Source organism: Dryas octopetala, chromosome 4, assembly GCF_963921425.1.
Source record: "Dryas octopetala chromosome 4, drDryOcto1.1, whole genome shotgun sequence".
In the NCBI taxonomy this organism is placed as follows: domain Eukaryota; kingdom Viridiplantae; phylum Streptophyta; class Magnoliopsida; order Rosales; family Rosaceae; genus Dryas; species Dryas octopetala.
Window position 1 is genome coordinate 5896722 of NC_141369.1, and position 15674 is coordinate 5912395.

The following is a 15674-nucleotide window of genomic DNA, read 5'->3' on the forward strand; positions in this document are numbered from 1 at the left end:
GAATCATGAGGCCCATGAGTCCATGACCTTAATCTTTCTCTGTGGGCTCTTACATTTTTTAATTGTTTCTCCATCCATACTGCGCAGGTTAATTACTTGGTGAGTTGCAGTCTACAAATAAATTTTAAAAAGAGAAGGAAAAAAGAAAAAAAAACAAAGTTATATAGATTTTTATGCACAAAAGTATTGACAAATTTGTTATCTTTGTTATTAGAGCATCGTCAACAAATTCTTCTAATAGTTTTGAATGCTTCATTTGTTGTTGTGTTTTACTCTAACAAATTCTTCAAAATAGGGACTCAAAACTAGTCAAATTTAAAGAGTGAATTAGGCTCTTCAAATCAAATTTATTATTAATTTAAAATTTTAATATAATCATAATAAAAATCAAATTTTGTTTAAATTTGAAGAGTTTATTAAAGTGAATAATTTTAACGATTTAAATTGCCACCTAGATCAACAAAATGGGATTTGAAAAATCTCTTGAGATGCTTTTATATAGATTTTTTTTTTTTTCTCATTTTAGAGCCCTATTCTATTGCATAAAACTTATTTAAGTCATTGACTTTTGAATTAAAAATCTTGGAATTTGGCTCTAAATATATGCACAGAGGTACTTTCTTTATTAAATTCTAGGGTGCCTTGGAGGAAAAGTCGCGAAACTGGTATAAAGAGTAAATGAACTGAGGGTACCAAAACCCATCCATATCCACATTTTCACAGCCTACACACACACACACACACACAACAGAGTCGGTGACGGTGAGACTCAACTGAATTCACAACCCCATTTGCTCAATTCACAACCCCATTTGCTCAATTCACATCCTTTCATATCATCCCAGAAGAAAGAGAGGTAGAGAAAATGGGTTCAGTAGTGGAATTGCTGCCCAAAGAGTACGGCTATGTGGTGCTTGTGCTTGTTCTCTACACCTTCTTCAATTTCTGGATGGCCTTCCAAGTTGGCAAGGCCAGAAAAAGGTATATTACATATAATGATGTATATTGTTGTTCTAAAATTTTGTTAATTTTATCTGGGTTGGATCTTTGAAATTTTAATTAATTTAAATTAAATTAAATTAAATGAACAGGTACAAGGTGAACTATCCAACCCTGTATGCTTTAGAATCTGAGAACAAAGATGCGAAAGTGTTCAACTGTGTTCAGAGAGGGCACCAGAACTCTCTGGAACTGATGCCCTTGTTCTTCGTGAATCTGATTTTGGGAGGGATTAAGCATCCTTGCATTTCCACTGGCCTTGGACTGCTCTACGTCTTTGCTCGCTATTTCTACTTCACTGGCTACGCCACTGGTGACCCCCAAAAACGACTTAGCATCGGGTTTGTTCCCCCCCCCCCCCCCCCCCCCCCACTTTCATTTTCACCATTATCACAATTAGCAAAGCAAAACTTCCATTTTTTTTTTTTCCCAAGTTTGAAGTTTTCATAAAAACAAAATTTAAGAATAACTAAAAGTTTGATGCATAGTCAATGACCATTTGGTCTGGGAGTTGGGGGTTTTGGATTGGAAATTTTCACAACTTGAACAAGTTTGAGTATTTCAAAGGCATTTTGCTTATTTTTTTGCTTAGAGTTTTGAATATGTAAGTATGGACCATAGAATTTTGTGTAGTTGTATTTCTCTTGTACTTTATTGAAAGAGGTCCAAGTTCAAAGCCTCTTTCCCTGATAAAAATGTGTAGCCATGTATAGTGGTGCTCAAATTTCTTGTTGAACACTATTGGACGGTTATATTTCTTAGACTCTAAGAAATAACTAATCATTTTTAATCATAGTAGAAATGGGTGAGTTTTCAAGGTTTCTTCTTTGGACACTTGATGATTTTTTGTTTTTCCAACAAAGTTCTATTTCTAAAGAGATGAAAAGGTCAATTTTGTTAGTGTTGATAAAAACTTCATGTTTTACCACCAAACTTTATAGCAGTTTTCTGATTATTAATGCATAATTAATTTTTGATTTACTCTTTTGTTTTATGTAATAATAGGAAATATGGGTTCTTGACTTTGATGGGGCTTATTGGGTGCACAATTTCCTTCGCGGTCACTCTTCTTCGCGGATGAACAAAACCCTCTCACGGGGGGTTTTGCCTGAGCTATCTCTCTCGATCATATGCTGCTACTTTTCTGGTCCTACAGTTCCATTTCTTTTCTTTTATTTTTATTTTATTTTTATTTTATTTTACTTTTGGCTCGAAATAAGAAAATGCAAGAGATGATAGGATGGAATGTGTAGCGTTTGTAGGGCTTTGTTGTTTATGTAAACTTTTGTCTCCTCTAAAAGCATTCAAGGTGTTACTTGATAGTTATGTAATTTTCCTGTTCTTGTATTTGTTTTCCTTTTGTCTTTAATTTGTGTTTGGTTGGCAGAATCGTTACCAACAAAGCATCCTACAGGGTACTAGAAAACATAACATGCTTGGAAAGGCCGCTGCCATATATACTGCATGTTAAATAGTATAAGATTTATTGAAGTACTGCATAACTTAGACCCCTTCACTAAAGCCAATATTAATTAGTATAAGATTTTGAACAACAATGACTAATTCTAATGGCCCTTTTTTCACAAGCCTGGCTTTTCGAAAACATGAAAATTGAAACTTCTACAGTTCTACCCAACTATTTGAATATTGAACTTTTTTTTTTTTTCTTTTGCACTTCTTGGTTTTGTAATGGTTAATTAAGAAACTCCAGACTGTCAAGTCCATCATTCTTTTCTTTTTATGAAGATTAAATTTATTTAGTGAAGTAAACAAATACAAGCCTAAAGGCCAAAACAACCCTAAAGCCAGTCAGCTGGACCAACAAACAAGAAGAGAAAATAAACAAAGCCTCAATGAGAGCAACTAAGAAAGGCAGCCGACTGGCACAAACAGGACAAACACATTCCTGAATTACAGACAAACAGGTGTAAGAAGCCTTAAAGGTTTAAGGAGCACAACCTCATTGTGTTTTTTTTTTTTTTGGAAAATTAGGCTTCACCCCTTGGCGTATATATTTCTTTTTGGTTCTAGCCAGCATATTTTTGTTGTTGGATTTAGCCATTTAACTTGGAGAGATTCTTGTGACGACCTCTATGTAAATTAGGGTCAAACTTGGGTTTTGGTTTTTCTGTTTGAACTTTCAACACCGTTAATTATTGAAGATAGAGGAAATTCAACCGCCCATATTCAGAGATGGAGATATACAACAAATAAATTGAACAATCCCGAATTATACATGCAAACAGTTTACAGAAAAGGCTTTTACAATGCATTACAGTGAAACAAAGCCTAAAACAATTTTTATTGTTAGTGCTTCCAGTGTTCCAGAAGCTCTGGCCAAACAGGGCTTTCAGCCCAATGAAGATGACAGGACAAAACAAGTGAATCTGCAAATTTATTAAAAATAAAAATAAATCCACTGCTCACTTCTTCAACAGCAACGCACTGCATTGTGCCATTATCTTTGATGCCCTGGTGATGGAATCAGTCATATAGAAATTCTCAACAGCAGTCCCAAATGGAGTCGTATCCAATTTCTGAGTGGACTCGGGCTTAATCGAAGCTGAAAATGTAGCTGGCTCTCTCTCATCTATGTTCAAAATGTTTGGTGCCACTGTCCTGATTCGGGACTGGATGGCCCCAGGTGTATCATAGGGCAGCCGCACACCTGCCACCTCGGATAGAGCCCGAATTATCTTCCAGTCATCCCTGGCATCACCGACAGTTGGAACTGCAGGCACTGTTTGCTGAGAGCACCCTTCAGTATTTACGTATGTTCCTTCCTTTTCACTGAATGCTGCTGCGGGAAGGATGACATTAGCACGATACACACTCTGGTCCCCATGATGCCCTTGATAAACCACAAAGGCATCATTCGGAACCTTCTCCAAGTTAATATCATCAGCACCCATCAGGTAAACAAATTTTGCAGACTCAATACTGTTTTCAGATTCTGGCACAAGTCCAAGGTCAAGTGCTGCAGCCTGGGCAGCTTTGAGGAGCAGTACATTGAATCCATTCCAATCAGGCCTTACAACTTCTGCATATTTTGCAATGGTTTCGATAGCAGAGAAAATTGCATCCTTGTCTTTTCTCTCAAAAATCCCAGCCCCAACAATGATGGCAGGGTTTTTGGCATTTAAGAGGGCCTGGGAAAAGGGGTGGCGGCGCTCAGCAATTTCTAGAAGTGTTTGAGGGCCTGTGCCAAGATGCTGGTGTGCATAGTTCAAATCAGCTGCAGGGCCAATGTACCCAACCTTTGCTTGATTAGCTAGCACCGTCTTCCGGATTCTAGCATTTACCATAGCAGCTTCTACCCTTGGCTGGTAATATAATATGAAAGCAATGAGTTCAGCAACAAAACCATACTTAAAACACAAATTATCCACCATCAAAGACCCACTAGGCCACTACCCATTCATCCACACAATACTTCAGCATGTCATACAAGCATATAAGAGACATGTGAACATCACTTATGACTGACTGTACTACAAAAACAATTAAGATTAGATTGCTAGAACAATACCTGGGTACCAACCAATAGAAAAGCATCTGCCTTCTCAAGACCAGCAATGCTACTGTTCATAATATAACCAGATCTGAGATCAGCATCACGGTTCGAACCATTTGCTTCACACCACACATTGTTTGAACCCATTCTATTTAGGAAGTCTTTAAGTGCCATCATGGACTCAGCATCAGACAACTGACCAGCAATCCCAACAATTTCCTTTGGATCAACTTGATGAACCATCTCAGCAACCACAGCAAGGGCATCACGCCAGCTCACAGGTTTAAAGCGCCCATCAGCACCACGAATCATAGGGTCATTCAACCTCTGCCTCTTCAAACCATCATAACAAAATCGAGTCTTGTCTGATATCCATTCTTCATTTATGTCCTGCAAAAGGTGGTAAACATATACATTAAAGAAAGGAAAAAAGATACTGTAAAGAGGTGTGTAATAACACCGGAAAATTTAAACTTCAATGTCTATTAATGTATCGTGTTATTGCATGTACTTAAAAATGATAAGATCCAAATTAGGAAGTCGCACATGCATTAATAATAGGGGGCAACTTGATGACTTAAAGGCACCAAGACTGAAGGCAAAGTCAAGAAAGTTGAGACAGTCGAGATGGAGTCAAAACAACCAAGATAGAGTCAAGAAAGTCGAGACCGGGTTGAACATAGCAAGCTGCAGGAGATCAAGATCTACACTAAGAGACTGAACTAGGATATGAAAATAGATTAGTCCATGCTACCAATTTATCTGCTTTAACATGCTAGAAAGCACACAAGTAAGTTTTCACTTATATTTCTGCAAAACAAAATGCCTTACTGTTGAAAAAGAAGAAAATAATAGACCTACTTTTATTCTAATGTATCAGACAGCAAAGCAGTATTTCATACACATGCTATCCGCAATGCAAGGTTTAGGCACAGTACAATATGTTGTCTACCTTCAGTTCCTGCAATAACATAGTGCCCATGGAAGAAGTAACAGCCCAAATTAATGAGGTTAAATTTTGTGCCAAGTAGATTGCTTTCCCTCTGTATGTCCAAGCAATTTTCAACCCAAATTAAAACATTATTAGCTTTTCATCCTTTATTTTTCACCTTCTCTCTCACCTCTCACAACCTTCTCAACAGCTTCCAAACCTCTAAGGACCTCACATCTAGACACGCCCAATCCTCTTGTAGTAACCGGTGTTTTATGGTCAGGTTTCATGTTGCCAAGTACTCAGTTCTTACTGACGAATAAGGGAACCGAGCGTGGTTTGGCTTGTCAATTGGCAGATAAAAAATGAAGGGCTACTATTCAGATGCATTAGTGTTGAGGTGTCCATGTCCACATGGCTTAGTTTTGTTGGAGAACTGGATATGTAAGACCTATTACACCATACCTAAGTTTGCTCCTACAAATACAAATCTGGGATATTTGTCAATATACAGAAGGATAGACTGGATTTCATTAACTGTAGAGGTCCGTACTTGTTTATCATCATAAATAGTGTGATAATATTTTATTTTTAGAAAAAAAAAAAAAACAATATATGTAAGAAAAAGATTCTTATACTTAAAAAGAACATACGACAACAATTTTTCAGCATATAAGTAAAGGGTTGATATCACTCTTTTTTTATTTGTCAAAAACTGATCTCTTCTAGTGCCAAGGTAGCTGCAAGAAAACAGTTACAGAAAATCCCTAATGAATCATTAATAGTTTCTCTTTATTCCAGCATAGAAGATGTCATGGCATAACTATTAAATTTTGTCACAAAAGACATTGCATGGTCATGATTAAGGATATTAAGAAAAGCATCATATTCGTTTCAACAAAGTTTGATACAAAGCTCAATTCTAACAAGTTATTTTATATCATGATAGACCCTGAAAACCTTACATGAGTATCCATAAATGCAAGACCAACCATCCATGTATTGAATTGGGGGAGAAAATGGTCCTAAGGATAATAAACGTTACCTCATTTAATCGTGGAACAATGCGCAGGACCTCTGGACCTCTGCTATCAATTCTAATGTTCGATCCAACAGCATCAGTAACATCAATTGTCTCTGTTCCCTTTAATTCCCAATTTCGAGCTTTAAATGCAAATGGTTTCGAGGTCAAGGCTCCCACAGGACAGATATCTATCACATTGCCTGAAAGTTCACTTGTCATAACTTTTTCAACATACGTCCCAATTTCCTCTCCACTGCCACGGCCTAACATCCCAAGGTCCTGAACTCCAGCAACCTCTGTTGCAAACCTGACACACCTGTTCAATCAAAAGCGCTTTTTACATCAGAAGCTTTCAGGGCTACAAATAAAATACATCAAAAGAGGAAATGCAGCTGTTTGCTGATATATCATATACTTAATGTCTTACAGCTTCCATTAACAATTGTTCAAAATCCAAGAAAAACATAGTTGAAGCAGTGACCACGCAATAAGAAATTAATAAAACAAACAACTCGAACAAGCCCTAGCAGACTTACAAGAATAACTAAAGACTACAGGAACGACAAACAGAAATAAGGTGTAAGAGAAATTGGTACTATTGACTTGTTAATGCAATAAATCATGGATATGTCTCCAACTTAGCTCAAAAGCTTTCTGAAGAGCAGCAACATGAAAACCCACAAGTTAAATAAAAGAGAATCTGAACCATATAAAGATTCCAGTAATTCGGTACTTCAACACATTCAAAGTTTAAGACAAAGCCTCCCTTCCTGTTTCAAATTCCATCTAAGCACATATAGAATACAAAACGAAAACTCGAATATGCTTAAGGCCAATTAGTTCTTTATAGTTTCTAAAAGAGTTACTGTGGAGAAAAAGCTGGGGATAACTCTCCATTGTTTAGTTAGGAAAAATTAGAAGTTAAATAAATTTTCTTAAATCCAGAAAGTCATCAATGCTAAAAAGCATCCCTTTGTATGCTTCTGAAAAGCTACTTACAAAGAGCAGAAGACACCTCTCAAAAGAAACTCACAGAAATATATTAAACCAAGCTCATCATTCTTGGTGCTTATGCTAAAGAGGGTTAGAAATACTGCCCCCTTACTGCTCAAATTTGCATGAATAGGATTGATATACATTATCAATATTCACAAGTGACAACATATCAGCAAAGCAAAAAATCCCCATCAATACAGCATTATGTAGCTACAAGCATCCATGACCTATGCAAGTAACATAATCATCTTACAAAACATAATGGAAGCAATTTAAAGAAAGAAACTTTGTCACATAGATATAATACTTGATTCCAGATGTGAACAATAGGAAACCAATTCATAGCAAATACATCATAATATTCCTCGATTAGAATATCAGTCATCAAATTTGGGTATGCAACAGACAGCATCATTAGCATAGGACAATTCAATGATTAAATTAATAAGATAATCCCATTGATGCATTCTTTCCAGCTCTAATCAAACAACCAAACCAAGCAATAATTTAAATTAAGCAGGTCGCTAAACTTAAACCCTATAACCCTATGATGTACATGAGATAATTTGCAAACAAATGATACCTAGAAGACAGATCATTGTACTACATGGATTTGGAATGACTGTCATAACTCACTGTAGAATGCAATACACACCAGGGATAGCCTTACAACTTTTAAAAATTACGTTCTTTTATAGTTGTTAATGCCACAAGATTTATCATCGATAACAAGACAAGAAAGAAAGTGATATAAGTAAATTTTTAAGCATCAAAACAAACATGTTAGAAAAAAAAAGTGTACCAAAGCATTATCAATCCTGTATTGCAATTCACTATTACTGTAGTGAATTTATATGTAGTGCATAAGAGGTAATGGTGGATTCTGACCTTGTACATTGAATACACCGAGTCATCACAGTCTTCACCAAAGGACCAAGATTCTTATCCACTACTGATCTCTTCACTTCAGTGAAACGACCACGATCAGATCCAAATGCCATAGACTGATCCTGCAGATCACATTCTCCACCCTGATCGCAAATTGGACAATCCAACGGATGATTCATCAGCAAAAACTCCATCACCCCTTCTCGAGCCTTCTTGGCAATTGGAGTATCAGTCTTAATTTTCATGCCTAAGGAGAAAATTGTCACATACATCAACACTTATGTGAAGAAACTGAACTGTGACCAACAAATGCCAAAGCCAGACCAGCATTGGTCAATTAAGAAAAAAAATACAATAGTAAATGGATGACGGGAGCATAACAAAAAAAAAAAAAAAAAATCAGAGCCGCAAAATATAGTATATAGAAAATCCTGGGCTAAAGTAGAATCATAATTAACAAAAAAAACTTGAACAGAATCTAAGGCCAAGAAGAAAAATTTGTGTACATATACAACATTCCAGTAGCCAAATTATGATTACATCAATGAGATTAGAAAATTGACAAAAAAGAAAAGTCAGATAAATTATGAGCTAAATTCCAAGGAATTTGGATTATACTGAACCGTAGAGCCAAACCCAGAAAGAAAATTAAAAAAAAAAAAAAAGATGAGAATTTTCAAAAACAATAAACAGATAATATAAAACTGGAAATGGGGAAAGGAACCCTAACCAGGCATAGCAGGCATTGCGCAAGAGGCGACGGGCTTCGGCGACTTCTCAACCTCGACGAGACACATCCGGCAATTACCGGCAATGGACAATCGGCTGTGGTAGCAAAACCTAGGGATGTCAACGCCGGCAACCTCACAGGCCTGCAACACACTCATGCCCTTGGGGATTTTGACCGGGTAGCCATCGACGAAGACCTCGATGGCGTCGTCGGGGTTCGGGAAGTGGATTCTGGCACCGCCGACCGAAGTTCTGGGCTGGAGATCGGCGGCGGGATCGGGCTGGGCCTGGGCGGCCGCAGATTGGTCCGGGTTGTTGAGCTCCGGCGTGGTTGAGACGGCTCTTTGGAAGGAGAAGATGGGTCTAGGGTTTTGGGAGCTGAGGAGCCTCGCGGCTGCTGCGGGCCTTATAGCCCTCGAAGCAAGCGATCCCAACCCCATTTCTCTCTATCTCTCTCTCTCTCTCTAATAGTAATGCCTCTCTCTCAAGATGGATTTGATTTCAAGGTCTCCTACGAGAATGTGTGTGAGGAGGTAGGAGAAGATCTATGAGCTCTGTGAGCTACAAAGACTGAAGAGAAATGAAAGATGTGGTTGCGTTTCGATCATTGAATTTGGAAATGCTACTCTTCTCACACACACACGACACACGCCAAGTGACGGATGGATCATGGATCAGTGAAAGGCCCATTTATTCCCCCCATCAGTCAACTACAGCCCAAGTAAGACATCATTGCCATCCAAATTTTTGCTTGATTAAAGAGTTGTTAGGCCTACCACAATGCATATGAAAATGTTACCCAAAAACCCATTTTGGGTAACAAATGGGTAACAGCTCCCCACAATGGGCCGGAATTTGTTACCTATATTTCTTTGTGGCCCAATGTGTTATCTATATTTAGATAACAGTGTAATCCATTTTTTTTGTTATCCAAAATTGTGATGGCCCACCATGTAAAGACTTGCAGGAGGAGAGTAATGTGCTGACACCAAAGCTGTAATGTTGGTTCTTCTGGTTGTTGCCAAAGCCAGCACGTGAAGATCAAGCAAGGGGAATGACTAATTGACATGATTGGGCCTTTTTCGAAATTACTTATTAAATAGGGACCGGTCCTTGAATCCAACGGCCCAGATTACATAGCCGTTGGATATCAAGGGCCTAGATCACTCACATTCTATGTTTTTTTTTAAATATTACTAAATTAATTGTAAAATCCATAAAATACTCGAAAATTTTTAAAAAAAATTCAGAAAAAATTTCTAAAAATCTACCACACCCCCAACGGCTATATTCTCAAAGATTATATATATACTACACAAGATCCATGATTTTTCCATCACAAACATCAATCTTTCATACCACATTTACAAAAAAAAAAAAAAAAAATTCTTTATCATGGCTCCTAGAGGATGTTCTTGGGCACAAGGTGAAGATCAAGCCCTAGTGAAGGCTTGGCTAGAGAAGTCTCCCGACGGTTGTCTTGGTGCAAATATAAGAAAAAATGTGCTTTGGAGTGACATTTACGCAATCTTCAAGAGTATCTTGAGGGGTGAAACCGTGCGTTCGATTGGCGGCGCTAAATCACGATGGGTTGATATAGCACGGGATTGCACCAAGTTTTATGCTTCGTTGATGGAGGCGGAGCGAATGCGCTGAAGCAGTGCAAATGATGCCAACGTGGTAAGTTTTTATTTATTTATTATTGGTATGATATTTAATTTTATGATTGTTTATTTATTAAGGAAATTTATTTAATTTTACGATTGATTATATATCAAGACAATTTATTTAATTTGAAGATTGTTTATTTATCAAGGCAATTTTATTTAATTTTAAGATAATTTATTTATCAATGCAATTTATTTAATTTGAAGATTGCTTATTTATCAAGACAATTTTATTTAATTTTACGATTGTTTATTTATCAAGACAATTTATTTAATTTTATTGTTGTAGTTTGCGAACGCACTTGGGAGTTTTGACGGCAAGACTGGATCCAAGTTTGATTTCTTACATGTTTGGGACCTATTAAAAGAAAGTGCAAAGTATGCCGCGGCGAATACCCCGGCCCAGTTGAGTGAACCAGAGACCCTCGCCTCTGACGATTTCGACACTCCCGAGAGTGACAATAATGTATGTCCGACCATCCGAATTAGTGATGACGAACACCCACCACCATTTCAACCAATCGGTCCTTCGCGGCCAAGGCCACCAGGAAGAAACCATTCAAAACGGGCCAAGGCCGCTGAGCCCGTCCAAGCTCAAATGGTTGAGGAAGTGCATGATTTTAATGAAGATGCAAGAATAGCTATACAAATGAGAATTAATAGAGAGGCTGCAAAGAGTGAAAGAGAAGCGGCAAAGGAAGCAAGAGAGAGGATAAGGATCGCAAGGCAGCTAGAATGGGAGGAACAAAATATTATGGGCCAAGACCTTTCCAGGATGAATGAGGCCCAACGGATGTATTGGGAGCAAAAACAAGCTGAAGTCATAGCAATGAGGTAGATGCGCACTAACCAAAGCTCGGAGTACACTCCATCTGGATACTACCCAGATCTTTCTAACCTCAATCAGTCAAATCCGGGGTACCCCCCTAACAATTAGAATTTGACTTTGAATTATGTTTGATCTTTAATGTTATGTGTCGACTTAGGATTATGTTTGCATTTTAAGTATCCATGAACTAGGTTTGTATTTCACGTATTTCAAGTTTGAATTTTTTGTTATATGGCATGTTTGAGTTGGTCACCCAACATTGTATTCCCTCTATTATTGCATAAGATGAATGATAAGACAATTGATAAGACGAATGCATGATACCAATTGCCCTGACGATTGATAAGACAAATGCATACTACCTTTATTCATACAACAATTGATGGGATGAATGCATGATACCATGACGTTTGCATATGACAAGACTACACCATCATGCGGCTTATTTATAAATACTACTATATTTACCAAGTTCCATTCACTCTATTTTCAGGATAATATCTCTATCCATTAACACAAAGATGAATCCTTTGTACGTGCATTCATCCTCCTCCTCATCTTCGAACTCTGATAGTTCATGAGATAGGGAAGAGGATGAGAGAGAGAGGGTGGGGCAATTGATCATGTCCATGGGTCATAATGTCGTCGCTGGACGTCCAATACATGGTGGTACGTCTTCACATCGTCGTTACACACACCGAAATAGGGAAGATGCGCACGAACGTCTCATGGAGGCCTACTTCATTCCAGCACCAATTGAGGACACCTTGACGTTTCAGAGGCGATACCGCATGCACCAACCCCTATTCAATATGATTCTCGAAGATGTTTGCCGCCATGATGAATATTTTCAAGCAAGACCTAACGCCCTCGGTAGAGTGGGTTGTACGCCTCATCAAAAGATTACTGCGGCTCTGCGAGTGATAGCATATGGCATGCCGTTTGATTTGGTCTCAGAGATGCTGACCGTTAGCCAATCCACCATAGGACAATCATTTTCTAAATTCATAAGAGCCATCTCAGATATCTACGGGCCCGAGTATCTCCGGAGGCCTACTGCTACCTATATGAGAAAACTTTTACGGAAAGGGAGTTGGAGAGGATTTCCAGGTATGATTGATAGCTTTGATTGCATGCATTGGGTATGGCAAAATTGCCCTATGGCCGAGCAAGCTCATTATCGTGGGCATTATCATGTCCCTACTATTATACTTGAAGCCGTTGCATCGTATGACACGTGGATATGGCATGCAAATTTTGGTATACATGGGTCGAATAATGACATCACCGTGCTGGACTGTTCCCATCTCTTTGATGAGGTGATTTCCGGTCGGAACCACAGAGTGAGATTCACTGTGAATGGGGTAGATTACACACTCCCATACTATCTTGCCGACAGGATCTACCCTCAATAGTCAACTCTTATTATTTCATTGCACAGTCCTATTCTTCCCCACCACAAGTTGTTTTCCGCTCGACAAGAGGGATACCGAAAGGATGTGGAAAGAGCATTTGGGATTCTAAAAGCCCGGTGGCAGATAATAAAACGCTCAGCTCGTTATTGGCGTCCGATTGACCTAGGGTATATCATAAAGGCATGCATAATATTACACAATATGATCGTGGAGGATGAGCGCCATGGGGATGACTGTACGGATGACCCAATAGACCCAGAAGTGAGCATTAGAAGGGCAGAACAAGAATATGAAGGTGTAGAACCATGTCCGATTGGTGTCGCTCCATCATCATTACCTGAGATGAATGCTCGTCGAACTTTGCTTAGGCCCCGAAATGTCAACGAATCCCTAAAATCCAATTTGATTACGCATATTTGGATCCAAGAAGGGAACCCACCACTTGCACCAACAAATTGAGATCAGAATCATGGTTCATCAATGTTGTTCTCATTATCGTATGTTAGGTTTATCTTCGTATGTTAGGTTAATCTTTGTTGTTTATCTTCGAAGTTTGTTTCCTGTCTTTGTGTTTGCCGTTTAAGTGTGTATTTGTCGGTTGCAGTTTGTGAAATGAAATAAAGACATTGATTGCTCTTAGCTGACTTGACATGACACAACCATCACATGCTTGCAAAATAATTCACTCAACCAATGACAAGACCATACACTTACTCCAAACACTCCATCCCATGCACAACACTGTTGCTTCACATGTGAGATTCGAGTATCTGTGAATCCATCAGGGAATCCAATGGGCAAGTTATCATGCTTTTTTCCCCTATAAATACCAAGGTTTAACTAGTAGGCCAACACATCCACATAACTATCGTTTAAAAATGGCTTCCTCCTCTAAACAAGGTGTCGGTGAGAGCTCTAAGAAAGGCGTCGATGAGAGCTCTAAGCAAGGCGTCTATGAGAACTCCAAGTAAGGCGCTGGTGAGAACTCCAAAAAACAGTGCAATCAAAGCTTGTGTAAGTGCCTCCCTAACTGTGCTGCTCCATTGTGTGATTATTGTTTAATGATGGAGCGTGCAAAAGAACCAGACTGGAGGTTCTGCAAGTGTTCGGGTGATATTTTGGTCCCTTTGTGTGAATTTTGCATGAGATTGGAGCTCAAGGATTTGGCCAATCACCCAAATCTTCGCCACCAATGGTTGAACCACCTGCCAGAGCCCAAACCACCCGTGTCATGCACCTGCGGGAAAAACCCTCCCGTTCAACCATGTGACGAGTGTGAAACCGAACAGAAGATCTCAGATTGGTATAATTACGTGGGTGTCAATTCTTCGTCATCGGACTCCGAATAAGAACTTCGCTTCATTTTCTGTTATGTTGAATGCAGTTGTTGTTGTTGTTTTTTCTTTTAATTATCATGTTGTTCTTGTTGTTTATGATTGTTGAAGTTCCGATGTTGTATGGTTTATATTGTCTAATTTATGAAGTTTCCTTATTTTAAATATATTCAATATTGACCTTATTTTAAAAATCTCATTAAAATAAGACCAATGGTATAATTTTTATAATTATTTCAGTTTTAAATTATAAATTAAACATTACTTAATCAATATTAGCCATATTTTAAATATGTATAAAATATTGTTACCCAAAATGGGTCACAGCACCATTACTGTGAGAAATGGGTAACAACACTATTTGTGACCCAAAATGGGTTTTGGGTCACAAAATTTGGATATCCCCATTGTGGAAGGCCTTAGGCCTTCTACAGACCCAAATTTTGTGACCCAAAACCCATTTTGGGTGACAAATAGTGTTGTTTCCCATTTTTCATTCTAACAATGTTGTGACCCATTTTTTATCACATTGTTTTATTTCTATTTAAAATATGTCTAATATTGACTAAGTGATGTTTAATTTATAATTTAAAACTTAAATAATTATAAAAATTATATCATTGGTTTTATTTTAATAAGATTTTTAAAATAAAATTAATATTGAATATATTTGAAATGATGACGACAATCTTGATACGAATGACGACAAATATTTAAAGGAAACCACACTAAAACAACTAAGGCATAAATTCAATTTAGACACATAACTATATAAGTTATTTCAACGGGGTCCATGAACTTTAAAATATTTCAAATATACACCCGATCTATTTTCTAAATTGAAAAATGAATTTATGTCCATTGATTCGTTGAGAGATCAGTTAAATGACAGCTTGGCTTTTACTGACCGGGATTACTTGGCGACGTGGCGCTATCTTAGCAAACATTTCCCGCCAAATGAGCGACACGGGCCTACAATTTAATAATAATAGAGAGAGAGAGTTTGTGGGCCCACAAACGCATCATCTTTTTCTCGCTCGTTGAACACAAGTGAGAGATTTATATTCAAATTTGGGGGAAAACGTGATGTTTTTTGGAGACTAAATGGTCAGGAGAGCGTTCGACGAGGGGGAAAGAGGTGATGGGTGTGTGGGCCCGTGTCAAGTGGACATGTGTTGCTCATTTGGCGGGAAATGTATGCTGAGTTGGTGTCACGTCGCCAATTAATCCCCGTTAGCAAAAGCCAAGCTGACATTTAACTTATCTCTCAATAAATTGATGGACGGAATTTCATTTTTCAATTTACATAATAAATCAGGTGTATATTTGAAATATTTGAAAGTTCGTG

General features: G+C 38.0%; 3 protein-coding genes across 3 annotated transcripts; 2 read left to right on the forward strand and 1 right to left on the reverse strand.

The window, feature by feature from the left end:
* Nucleotides 1-691: 691 nt before the first annotated feature.
* Nucleotides 692-2346, forward strand: LOC147286320 (microsomal glutathione s-transferase). Its single transcript, XM_086241539.1, has 3 exons — nt 692-981; nt 1092-1340; nt 2005-2346. The coding sequence occupies exons 1-3, from the start codon at nt 866-868 to the stop codon at nt 2078-2080; spliced, it is 441 nt and encodes a 146-aa protein (XP_086097665.1). The 5' UTR covers nt 692-865; the 3' UTR covers nt 2081-2346.
* An 868-nt stretch (nt 2347-3214) lies between these two features.
* On the reverse strand, nt 3215-9677 carry EMB1467 (NADH-ubiquinone dehydrogenase). Its single transcript, XM_086242105.1, has 5 exons — nt 9083-9677; nt 8353-8599; nt 6490-6784; nt 4529-4903; nt 3215-4322 (listed from the first exon to the last, which is right to left on the reverse strand). Exons 1-5 carry the CDS (start codon nt 9519-9521, stop codon nt 3423-3425), a joined length of 2256 nt encoding a protein of 751 aa, XP_086098231.1. The 5' UTR covers nt 9522-9677; the 3' UTR covers nt 3215-3422.
* Nucleotides 9678-12206: 2529 nt separating this feature from the next.
* Nucleotides 12207-12992, forward strand: LOC147286322 (uncharacterized). The gene has a single exon (XM_086240740.1). The coding sequence runs from the start codon at nt 12207-12209 to the stop codon at nt 12990-12992; it is 786 nt and encodes a 261-aa protein (XP_086096866.1).
* Nucleotides 12993-15674: the final 2682 nt, after the last annotated feature.